The sequence below is a fragment of the Homalodisca vitripennis genome, chromosome 5, assembly GCF_021130785.1.
Source record: "Homalodisca vitripennis isolate AUS2020 chromosome 5, UT_GWSS_2.1, whole genome shotgun sequence".
In the NCBI taxonomy this organism is placed as follows: Eukaryota; Metazoa; Arthropoda; class Insecta; order Hemiptera; family Cicadellidae; genus Homalodisca; species Homalodisca vitripennis.
In genome coordinates this window covers 9,371,929-9,385,271 of record NC_060211.1, presented here as the reverse complement: position 1 = coordinate 9,385,271, position 13,343 = coordinate 9,371,929, and the positions used below count along the sequence as shown (strand labels likewise).

The following is a 13,343-nucleotide window of genomic DNA, read 5'->3' as shown; positions in this document are numbered from 1 at the left end:
TTGTCATTTTTATCTGAACATTTCAGTGCATGTATGGAAATATACAGTAGACATGCTCTGAGGAAGTATATACCACTGTGTCATCCTTAAGAGATTTATCGTTTGTTAATGATGATGAATAATGAAAAAGATCACACTAGTACAAGAATTTGCTATTGTTGATATCTAAAACTGGAACACGCCGTTTTGAGAGCTGTTACTTGCATTTTTCTTCAGTAGACAAACTCAATAATGTAACATTAAGTGACCTCAGGGATTAGTTTAATTGCTTTTTATGTGAGCTTAAATGGTTAAAGTGGTTGATTTTTCATACACATTAAGAAATGAGAAGTTAAGGAAAATGAGAAGAAATGAAGTCATGTTTGTTTTTTAATACATAATGATGGCAAATGTATGTACTCCTACAAAGATTAGTTTTATTTTTATACACTAAAAATTTCGTTTTCCAGGCTTTGATTCATGCATCATACGGTCCAGAAGGCCACGTCTCCCTAGGAACTTCATACAATGAAGATACTGCTGTGTTTTTTCTTGAGCTTCTGTTGAAAGTAGTGATCCAGAACAGGTAAGTTTCAGTTTCTGACCAGAGAGAATTTTTAAAATTTATGAAAAATATGAACGAAACTCGGTTGAAAAGTGAACATAATTGTCCAACATAAATAGAACATTGTAGTAAACTTCATTTTAGGTAAAAAATGCATTTTGAATAATTGTGGTTTATGTGATGTTTAAGAATAAAATTTACGTTTTTAATCATAAAGAAAACACATCAGTGGTATTTAATCCTCTGGGGCTCAGGCAATAATTTTACTCTTAGTAAATGCTACTATTCTCATCTACATCTATCTGGGCAAATGTAAAATTTAAAAGAATGTTTTATGTTTTTCTGTAATAGCTACTTGTTGTAGTCTTTGTTTAAAGAACTAGAACTGTGACTTTTGCTCTGTGTACACAATTTCAAAATTTTTTATGAACAAATAATAATGAACTTATAAGTACAATATTTTAAGGAAATTAATTGTCAAATATTTTGCAATTACAATGTCTCAATTTACAGATATAGACGGTGTCAGCCCACATAGAAAAATATTTGTTTCATCGTTTGCTAAATCATAAGAAATACATTGTTTTTAACATGATAATCCATGTACAAATTAAAAATATGTAATAGTTTTAGGCAAACTCTATAATATTCACAAATTATAGCAAAGATTTTATGTAGGTACTTATTGTTAAAACCTGGAATTCAAGGCGAACCTTTAGAAACAATTTTAAGAATCAAATGTATTTAACAATAAAAGTTTAAATTAAAAATATGTAAATGAATCCATTTGATGGAAACACTGTTTAACAATTTTCACTTGAGGAATAGGTCTTGCTTTTATTGAAACAATGTGAGATTCGCGTGATATACTCAAAAGAAAGTGCGAACAGTTGACTTTTTCTTTTAATGTAACTGAATAAGACGGAGAAATTCTATTTTTTACGTATATTTTTGAAGGTGTGATGACAATTAGGTTTGATTATCTAATATGTATATAGCTAAAGGATTTAAATAAATTTGTATTAAATAATCTAAACTAAAACAAGAATACCTAATTGTTTTTGGAAATGTTTTTGGTTTATGTCAGTGATTGCATTGCCCAAAACTGGTGATGCTTGATTTTTAATTGGAATCATTCTAAAGTTACCTAATATATATTTACTTAATACTTATTTAATCAGAATTTTACTAAAACTTGCAAGTGCTAACTGTACCACTAAAGTGCTGGGCCATTTTCAAGCATATAGAATGGTTTGAGCAAATTATGTTTTAAACTCAAAGTGTGTTAAAGTATCATGTATTATATATAATTTTGTTTCAAAATATTTTTCTATAGGTTAAGGGAAAACAAAATACTTATTTTGCATTCAGAAAAGATGTTCTTGTTGACTGGATGAGCAAAACATATCTGAATTTATCTCTAATTGATGGGATATAAATGTCTTTCAAAATGTAGTAATAAAATTTCCTAAATGTAGCCTACACGATGTGCACCACGCCGACTAGACCAGCTAACCACTCACAATCTTTCGAATTAGTACTTCTAGTTTTGTAACGCAATAGGAATCTTTCCTATGTTGTACTTTATGAAGATCAAAATATTGAATAAACTGATTGTCTGTAAGGTAAAAAAAACAAAAACTTCACACGTGATTGCAATGTTAGCACTTTGGTGTTTAATCAACATTCATGGCTATTTAAACTTTTACTTATTATAATTTAACTTTAAATTCTTGAAACACTTTAATACAAGGGAAAAAAAAGGACTCAATCAATTGACACTTGTCCAGCTGATAACAGTAGTGATAATAGCGACCGTGATAAAGTTACTTAATCCTGCTGTTGCAGTCTCTTACCTGTCTACAGCCGAGCCTCACCGGTAGGACTACCAAACGTGGTTATAATGTTTTAAAAACTTTTTATTCTTTGTCCATGGCCATGTATGTCATTATAATTTGTAACATTGAAATGAGTAAGCACAATATTGCTTTTGGATTGCTGACTAAAGGTGTTGAAAAACCTACTTAAATACTATTTATTGCAATCCAGGGGTTAAAATATGAATTTTAATATTGATCAATCTTTTTACCCCAATATTTTGACATTTGCGGTTAGTGATGTGCTACTCCAGATATCCATGGGATTGCCCAGATATCAGTGAAATATTGGTTTATTGCTGTACCCAATGTGGGTTCAACTGCAAGATATAAACCAGCTAGAAGTGAACCCTTCTGTGAGTACACAGGGGCATATTGATGGCACGGTTGTTATTTAGCAAGATCTTCTGTAGGGAGATTTGTTCTTCTTTAGATATTGTTCTAAACTAAACAATGTTGAAAGTAAGAAAAACTCTTCAAAAACCAATGTTTTAAAATTTTCTTTGTGCACTACGGGCAACCAATGTGGACCTGCCATTTTGATGTCTGACTCCACATTGGATGAAGTCAGCTGTTCGCAATTCCAGGAATGTACCTTGATCAAGGACTGATATGATGAGCACATTGATCATGTTTGCGCTAAAATCTGCTCAGGAATCTTTGTTCTGAGGTCTTAAACAAAATACTGCCCGAGTCAGGTACTGATTACGGCGTATTATGGCTTGATATACCCCCACCTGGCCTATGGAGTGATCCTTTGGGGAGCTTGTGATAACACTCAGTTCCAAAAAGCATTCAGACTGCAAAAAAAGCTATTCGAATCATCGCAGAAATCAAATTCAGAGAGTCGTGCTGGCAAGTTTTCAACAAATTGTAGCTGTTGGCTTTGCCATGTCTCTACATATTGGAAACAACTTTGTTTTGTATGAATAAATGTGCCTTAACCAGAGGTATGAGACACGTGGCAGAGCAAACTACCGAACTGGTAGACACAGAACGGTGGTTTATGAACGCCTACCCTCACAAGCAGGAGTTCACTTCCTCAACAGACTGCCTAATTCAATCAAAGATGCTCCCTCGCCAAAGCCGTTTAAGACTCGCCTAAAACGCTTCTTGGTTTCTCAAGCATTTTGTAATGCAGGTGTGTTTTTGGCTTTCAACTGGGAGGCCGCCCAATTAGAATACTGACTCCGCTGTTCGAAGTGGGTTGCATTGGCGATGAATGAAAGAGGTATGATTGTAAAGATTGTGTGTATGTGTGTGTATTATAGTATGAATGACAGAGATTTTAGGATATCCTTATTAATAGACGTTTGCCGTACAATGTAATTATTGCCACAGCAATAAAACATATTTGATTTAATTTGATTACATTTTAAATATTCTATTTCCGTACAAGTGCTTGTTGGTGTTGCAGGGACAGAGTGAACAGTATATGGCAGTATGTGCGAGATCACATCTACACACTACTGATGGGTGCAGCTGCTTGTGATCACCACTTTCTGGTTGAGCGATCCGTGGTTGGACTGCTGCGGTTAGCCATCCGGTTGATGCGGCGGGAGGACATGAGTCCGGTGGTACGTCAGAATATAGATCCTGTGAAATAGGAGTACCATATTGTCTGCAACTAAGATCTCTTTAGTTAGGGATCTTACTATGTGTAACTGCCAAAACTAAATATATGCAAGTTTAAGCTTTTTACAGTACAACCAATTACAGCCTTTTAAAATTTTGTTATGGATAAAACATATCATGGTGTACAAAGAATGGTGTCAATGTTACATATTCTTCATCTAATAAAACAATATAATAAAAGTTAGTTTAGCATGATGTACAAGTTATATACAGCAAATTTCACCTGGTTCAGATTTAATTTTAAAATATTATAAAGTGAAAAGAAATATATTGATGACTTATTATTGATTATATATTATGATTATTAAAATTTAACATTCTTTTAAAATTAAAATAAGATAAGTTAATTACCTAAAATTTAAAATTGTATGTAAAAACATTACATGCAATAAATAAATGGTAAAACGATTAAAATTATAAAAAATATACTGTAAAAAATATAATACTAATAAAATATAAAAATATATGTACTGCTCACATTTAAAAATCACTAAGTAATTTATTAAAACATATAATACCTATATAAAATGCTTTTTTTTTCAATACAAAAAAATATACAAATATACATTGTGGTTTCACTTATTAGTCGGTTATTGTAGTGTAACTGTGCAGGTACTACAGTCTCTCAGGATGCTACTGCTGCTGAAAGCTTCCACCTTGAGCAGAGTGGCACGGCAAGTGTCGTATGGACTGTACGAGCTGCTGAAAACTAGTGCTGCCAACATACACTCTGCCACCGACTGGGCCATCATCTTCACGTTGTTAGAGTGTGTGGGAGCTGGAGCACCTCCACCTCGTGTTGTTGGCAAGCCTTCTCATCATGAGACTGGTACCTAAGATTGCTTGGATTTACAAAATACATGTGAAAGAGGATGCAAAAACATCCCAGGCATATTCAGAAATTAAGTCTACTGAGTCTCTTATGGTTGGAGGGATTTTTTTCTTGAAATGTTGGCTACACTGCAATGTGACTTGATTCCTTCCCTCCTCAACAAGACTGGTTCGAGGTCAGTGTGTTGAGAACTATCGATGCAACAATACGTTTTGTAAAAAATTTTAATCCAATCTCCCGTCAAAGTATGAAATACTCAGCATCATCTGTTATTTCATTTGGAGGGGAAAAACACTAGTTTAGGTTTATAATGAGGTAAAAGCTGCATATGGTGGTTCAAGTGTATTGAAGTGTGTTTTGACTTTAAAAACTGTCGTACATACAGATGCCTCTTCTACTGCACAGGCATGATCAGAGAAAGTAGAAGACCTTCAATTGTAACTGACAAAATTCTGGGACAAAAATAAAAAATGCGCCCTATAACAATTGCAGATTGACTGTGTATGAACTTTCTGCGATATTTCCGAAACTCTCCATATCTAGCTACACGAAACCATCACTGAAGCCCTCGGATATCGGATACTGTCCGCGAGGTAGGTCTCAAAACAGCTGTTCAGACCAACACAATTTGGATGGAGCCAGGCAGGAGTTCGTGAGATGCTATAAATTTAATTGAGATGAATTTCTCCACTCTATATTTTGGAATTTTTCCCTTCCAAACAAGATAACGGTTGACAACCACGCATTTTGCACTTAGCAGGAGATTGGATTGACGTTTTACACGAAACGCGTTGTCGCATCGACAGTTCTCAACCTACTGACCTCAAACTAGTCTCGTTGATAAGAGAAGGAATCAGCTAAAAAAGATCTAAAAAATCTGCCTTTGGTTGTAAGAGTCTCAGTACACTTAATTTCTGGATATGCCTCATAGTTAAAATGCACAGGAATTATTCATAAATTAAGTGACTTAGGATATCGCATTACTCCTAGTTGTTGCAAATTAGTAAAAATTGCTGTCAAGTATATTTTAAGAAGGAAGTACAATTTTAAGACTAATGTTAACCATTGTACAATGCGTTAAAGATCGGATGGTTTGACTCTATTCTTATATTGCTTTGAAATGATTAAAGAAAATTGAGCTTACACTTGATATCTGTAAAACTAAACTGTTGTACAGTTACATTTTAAATAATAACATCAGAGTGAAATCAAGTTTAATGTTATTCATTGTTTCATTTCTAGGTGAACACTGAATGACCTAAACACTGGGTTGATATAAACATTGCAAGAGCAGCAAGAGTAATATTGAATACATTCAATTTAAGTGTTAGGAGATCTTGCTATTATAACTAAAACAAACAAGCATACAGGTATGAATATTGCTATTCTCAAGGGACCAGTTAAAAATAGGTACAGGTCTAGAGTAGTAAGTAGACACTTCCAAAATCACTTTTAAATACACTGAAAGCCTAACCACATTGAGTTTGCTTCATAGCTGTATCAACAATGTTACCAGGAGCTAAGTCGGACGGAGAAGTGGGGTTGAGCCCAAGATCAGGCCTAGAGGAGGACAGCGGATTGGGCAACGAGAGAGGATGTACTTCCGACTCTGAGCTCAGTCTCAGCCAAAATATCCCTTCCACCCCCAACACTACCAGCCCTGAGCTTTCCCCCAACACAGGAGGTGGTTGGATCATGGTATGTACAGTTCAGCATCAAGTAGCTTACTTGGTGAACGACCACTGTATGAGTTCTTGTCGCTTTACTAATGCAGCTAATGCTAACAAGGATCAGTAATTATGCTTAATGGGGTCACTAATTTAATTTATTTGTATATTGATGAAAAGAAACTGTATCTGCTTCTACAAAAGTACATACATAAACTCTTTTTTTGATAAGATCATGATTATATCTCAAGAACGGTATCGTCACAAGTATCTGTTGCATGTTGATAGGTCGGCCGAGAGGGAGACATCCAACCTCTGAATCGACCTCTATCCAATGTATTTAGCCCGAGCAGTGAGAGGGACCTGGCGAGTCATGACCCGTTCTCGCTAGTCAAGTGTTTGTGAGAGTTTGGCCTTCCTGGTCCGAGACGTTGCCCACATCACACCTTACAACTTTGAGAACTGTGTTCACTGCATACGCACATTCGTGGAGGCCAGTCTGGATGCCAGTAAGTATTTATTACTGTCAAACACCTTCATAAAACGTATCTTCAAGGACATAAAGGACATTTTTGATGAAAAGATTACTTAAAAGTTTTTTTGTGTATTACTTATCTAGTATATGCTACAGCAAAGAAGTAATATGGAAGAATATAACTAACATCATTGCAATGACAAATGTTATCCGAAATACAATTGGAAGGCAAAAGCATGATTTCGGATATCTGGCATACAAATGGAAAGGGATAAAAAATTTAAATGGTTGGAATTATATTTTTATTTCTGTATTAAAATTTAGTGCTTATGATTAATTTTCTTAACACCAGAAATAAGAAAATTTATACTCTGTATTTTACAAGTACACAGATTTTTGTAATAAGTAAAGTAAAAATTGGTTGTGTATATATGTTGATAATGGAATAACACATTTTTTATAAAACATTTTTATAAACACTCTTGTTCAAGAATGTCATATTCGTCTACATATTTGGTAGGCAGTGACCATTTATTATATTTTAAAGATACAAAATTGTGTACTTCCTTAAACTGTAGGTTCGTTTGATCGTAAAATATACATAATTACATTTCTGTATCTTTATAATTTTTTGCAGACACAAAATCCAAAAAGTCAGCACATTCCAACAAAGAATCATCATCCAAAACCCGCAGGAAGACGACACCTCGTAGGAAGGAAGAGTCACGAGCCCGCAGCCCCACCAGTGCTTATGATGCAGACGAAAGTGATTCTGAGGAACTGCCCAGTGGATACCATCAAGTTCCTATTCAGGTAGATCTTTTTTTTTTTTTTTTTTTTTTTTTTTCTTTCCTTTGGGATATTGGGGTGGATTCATAGATCCTCACACGTCAACCTGAGCTTATTGTGTGCCCCTTTGATGTTAGAGGGGTAAGCCTATCTTCGTGCCCTTAATTAGGCTAAGAAGCTTTTCCCCGATACTAGCATCTGGTTCGTCGCCTGGTTGTTTATCACCGAAAAGAGCCCTTCTCCTTGCTCCCAGTCTCTCACAGTCCAGTATTATGTGTTTTGCAGTCTCTTCAGACTTATTGCAGAGTCTACACTCCGAGTCCTCATTTCGTAAACCTAGAGTGTTTAGGTGTTTCCTGAAGTGGCCGTGTCCAGTGATCAAGGCAATCACTTTGCTTAACCCGATCCCTGCCCAGCCCCATCAGCCATCTGGTGAATCCGGAGCTAGAATCGGCAAGCAGTCTTTTGCCGAGTGCTTGTCCTTGGTGACTCTGCCACCGCAAGCGGTGTGTCTTCCTGGACCATTTGTTTATACTTTGGTAAGCGGCTGACTTGCTTATACCACAACTCGGTTCTGGACCGGTGTATGGCATGCTTGCTCCGCTTTTGGCAAGCCTGTCGGCGCATTCGTTGCCACCTATGCCTGTGTGGCCCGGTACCCAACCAAGACGCACACAGTTGCGTGATCCAAGCTTGCAGAGAGTGTTAAAGCACTCCCACACAAGCCTGGATGAAATGCTGTTGGAGTCAAGAGCTTTAAGAGCTGCCTGACTGTCTGACATTATACAGATGTTCATTCCCTGGTACCTTCTGGTGAGGCTTAGGTTGGCACAGGCTAGGATACCATAGATTTCGGCTTGAAATATGGAGCAGTTCCGACCCAAACTGCCGCTAAGGGCAGTTCTAGGGGATTGACTAAACACTCCATATCCAGTTCTACCCTTAATAAGCGAGCCATCCGTGTACCAGACAAAGCTCTTTCTTATTGTTGGGTAGATCTTACTATTGGCTGAGCGTTAGTGAAGCCTATCACTTGAGGACCTGGAAAATTTCATTTATATCTGTCTGTCTGCACGATATCTTGAAAATAAACTGACCTATAGACTTGAAATTTTCCAGAAAGTCTCATTTCTAAAAATAGGCAACAGTTTAATGATTGTGCACGTCATTTTATGGGATTTGGTTGTGCCTTAGCGAATATTCTTTTCATTTGGTTTATGGATAACCATGATGGCAATGAGAAAATAGCAGAATAAATGCACTTGTAAACAGATTGGGTACAATGATATGAGAAATTATCATGTGACGTTTTCATTCATAGACTGGGAAGAAAAATAATTGAGTGTAAAGTCAATGTTAAAAGTCTGTGATAAGATTTGATTTCAGCACACTTTCGTTTAGTGAGTACCCTCTTTAGCTCACGAGAACTTTAATTATTATTTGAACACTGCTATGAAACCTAACTAGTGAACATAAATATGAATGTATCACGTGCCAATATATCGTTAGAAAGATTTCATCTGCAGACTTTAAATTGTGCATGAAACTTCATTTCAATAACAGTAATAAGTTATATGATGGTGCACGTCCTGTCATGAAATGTGGCTGAGTGTCATTGAAGTCTATTACTCATTAGGCTGACACAATTTCTCTCTCTGTGTGCCAGGAGAATGTGAACATCTTGAGAATGAAATATCAATTTGCAGTTTTGCATGCAACCTCAGCAGTCTTTTACATTTTTTACACACCTCACGGTGTGGCGTACTCCTACCTTGTTACTGTAACAAGTAGCTGGTTACTTAATTCATGACAGTAATTTAATTTTTAAAAAAATCGAAATGTCTGTCTTGGTTTATGTACACGGTTTATACATTAGTTTTAGTTAGGTCATGCATGGGTTTCAAGACTTGTTTTGAATAATATAAGCTTGTTTTTAGTGTGAGATTTATATTTAACTATTTTCTCTAATATATCAACTATGATACTAAATAAAAATAATTGTTTCATAATTAAACATCATAAAAAAATACCTTCATATTTAAAAAAATTGCAAATTAAAGTAATTACAAACAAATTACACTGCTTAGTTTGGAGTATCCTTAAGCAAAATAAAACACTTGTTATAAACAAGTGTGTTCTTGTAGTTTTTGTGTCTGTCTGAATTTTGAACCATTGGCAGTACAAGGTGCTATTTGTGGTTGAAGTGCCTTATAGTACGTACTCATTCAGGTGACTGGGAAACTGTATATTAAGAACATCGTAATAAAATGATATTATAGTTTTTATGCACTTTAACATTTGTAATTAGCAACAGACATTTTGTTTATTTATAATTTTATGGCCTACATTGGACCACTTTAGTCACTTTATATTTTCTAGTCTTTCTTCTTTTATCCACCCAATATTTCTTCATCCTTTCCGAGCGTAATTTCCTTTCCTCCTCCGGAACCACTCTTCCTATTCGTTGTTTGTTTCTTTTCAGCTGTAGTGTAGAGTGTTTGTCATTTAATATCTTTAATGTGTTTGTCTTGTGTTTTAAATCCTCTACTGTAATTTGTAACTCTCTCATATCTTCCCTTAATTCTGTGATCCATTTAATGTCACTTTTACTATACCACAGTTTTTCTACTATTTTCCTGCTAATTCTATTTTCAGGTGTTCTCAACAAATGCCCCAGGAATGATATTCGTTTCTTTTTAATTATACTTGTAATAGGTTCTATATTTTTGTAGACTGTTTCTTTGGAAGCTAGTCTCCAAACTCCGTCTACTTGATAGTTTTTGTTTAAGCAAGTTCTGACTATTCTTCTCTCCATCTTAAGAACCTTATCTATTGCAATAGTATTTGTTGTTGTGGCAGAGCAACTGTTTTGTAGTGTCTTAATTTTGTATTTATTGAAAGACATCTTTTATTATACGTATTCTTAGTAGCATGTTTAATCTTAGTTAGTTTGTCTATTTTACTTTGCCAAGATGGTTTTTCATTCAGGTTATAAGTGATTACTTCTCCTAGTATTTAAATTTCTGCACAATTTTTATATTGTGGTTGTCCAACCTTATTTTATTTGCAAGTGGAGGCTGCGTTAATAAAACTTCTGTTTTTTCAAACGATATCTTTAAACCAATTTTCTGAGCTATATCTTGTAAAGATTTAATTTGCTGTTTTGTTTCCTGAATGTCATTGGCCAAAAGAGCTAAGTCATCAGCAAACCCCAAACAGTTCAGATTAATGTTGTCCCTTTGATATCCAATCTTTATGTTATTTTGGTTATTTCTTTCCCATTTCCTCATGACGTACTCTAATGCACAGTTAAAAAGAAGCGGTGATAATCCATCACCTTGTCTTAAGCCAGTCTTTATCTGAAATGGTTCTGAAAGTTCTCCTCTAAACTTTATTTTAGACTTTGTACTAGTTAATGTTAGTTCTATTAATTTAACTAATTTGGGGTGAAGTCCAAAATGTCTCAGTATTTTTAATAGTGATATTCTATGAATGGAATCATAGGCTTTCTTGAAATCAACAAATGTTATCGAGAGTTGTTTATTTCTTTTTTTATAATATGCCATAATTAACTTTAGTGTAATTATTTGCTCTGTACAACTTTTCCAAGGCCTGAATCCTCCTTGGTATTCTTGATCTAGTTGGTCCTTAATCCTGTTGTAGAGAATCTTTGAAAAAATCTTATAAGTACAATCGAGGAGTGATATACCTCTATAGTTATCCGGATTACATCTGTCACCTTTCTTGTGCAAAGGATGAATTATAGCTATAGTCCATTGATTGGGAAATTTCTCAGTAATCCAAATTTTCTGTAGTATCATATGAAGAGAGGTATGACTAGATACTCCAGCATACTTCCACACCTCTGCAAACATTTGGTCTTCACCACTTGCTTTGTAGTTCTTCAATTCTTTAAGTACAGTTTCAACTTCTTTTACTGTAGGGGGGTTAATATTTACAGGTTTGGTTTTTATTGGAGTATTAGTGTTGATTTCCAAAATTTCCTCCGGTTCCTCACAATTCAGGAGTTCCTTAAATGCTTCTGCCATTATTTCAGCATTCTCCTTATTGTTATGTGCAGTTTTTCCATTTTTGTTTTTCAACAATAATGTCGGAGGGCTGTACTTTTGTAATTGTGTATGAAAGGCTTTGTAATAGTCTCTAGAGTTGGTTCTATAGTAATTCTTCTCTATAGAGTTAATTAACTGTGTTTCATATTGTCTCTTACATTTTATAATAATTTTGGAGAATAGTTTTCTTGTGTTCTTGAGGTTATTGGCATTTTCTTCGGTTTTATGAGACAGACATTTTATTGAACAGTAATAAATATTTTACACGTAAATTAATCAAATTAAATTTTTTAACATTACAAATGTGAATAGGAAAGTTATATGGACAAAAATATATAAATTCTATCAGGTACTTTATAAATTACTGCAATATATTATAAGTACTTTTATAAAAATAAAGAATTTTGGTTGAATCATACACTCAGGTTTTCAATTTACCAATGCAGGATTAAGAATTAATAAATTGAGCAAAATAAAGAAATAAAAAAATGAAACTGTCTGTAAAGTTTGACTATTGTTGTGACAGTTACTGGACCTGATGCACACACTACACACACGGACAGCCCAGATCTACCGGTGGTGGGCCGAGGAGCACACAGACACAGAGTTGACGTCTCTGTGGACTCAGGGCTGGTGTCCGCTGCTCCAGGGCATCAGTCGGCTCTGCTGCGACAACCGGAAACAGGTCAGGCCACTGTAAATGTATAAGATTTAACAAGGTTCACACCTTGACTCTAGGGCCGGATTCGGAATATATGAGACAGGGAAAACATGCCACGGTCTTTCAAGTGGAAGTCATGGCAATAAAATCATGCACCAGAAGGCTCATACAAATGAGGACAAAAGGAGCAAAATACTTTATACTATCTGACAGCCAGGCAGCACTAAAGGCACTTGATACCTGCTCGTTTGCTTCGAAAGCAGTCTGGGAATGCAAGAATGTTCTGGCAGAGCTGGCTAAGAATAAGAGTAACACTCATTTGGGTGTCGAGCCATGAGGGCATTCATGGAAATGAAACAACAGATATCCTTGCTAAAAAGGAAGTGGGGTCCATAAATTGGGGTATGAACCAGGTTGCGGGAAAGCTTTCTCCAACAGCAAAGCTCTTGTACAAGAGGATAAGAAACTTTAATTGGAGTAGGGCCTCAGTTTTATTTCTATTAGCCCTTCCCACACCGTAGACGGTTATATTAGAATGGTAGACTTTGACCAAAACACCAAATACAGTTATATCCGATATTAGAGATTATGTCTCCGAACATTTTTTGTAATTCGCAGAAGGCCTTTGAAATGTCTGGTGTACGCTCTGTGCTTTTCGTGGTTACCAAGGAAGTATTTATAAACGACCTTCACTCAGCAACTGCTCCCCTGCTTAAAGTCTGTCTAACTACGACAACCTGCTCATCAGTTCTGCGTCTCCTACAGAGCCATAACCAAACATATCCGTGGCGTG

General features: G+C 35.4%; 1 protein-coding gene across 1 annotated transcript in view; it reads left to right on the top strand.

Moving 5' to 3' along the window:
• LOC124361774 (Golgi-specific brefeldin A-resistance guanine nucleotide exchange factor 1-like) overlaps positions 1-13,343 on the top strand; it is a 70,997-nt gene that overhangs the window by 38,270 nt on the left and 19,384 nt on the right. The window contains 8 exon segments of the mRNA XM_046815744.1: positions 450-565; positions 3,839-3,998; positions 4,669-4,885; positions 6,405-6,586; positions 6,844-6,957; positions 6,959-7,064; positions 7,668-7,843; positions 12,416-12,574. Of these exon segments, the coding sequence (XP_046671700.1) occupies positions 450-565; positions 3,839-3,998; positions 4,669-4,885; positions 6,405-6,586; positions 6,844-6,957; positions 6,959-7,064; positions 7,668-7,843; positions 12,416-12,574 (1,230 nt within the window).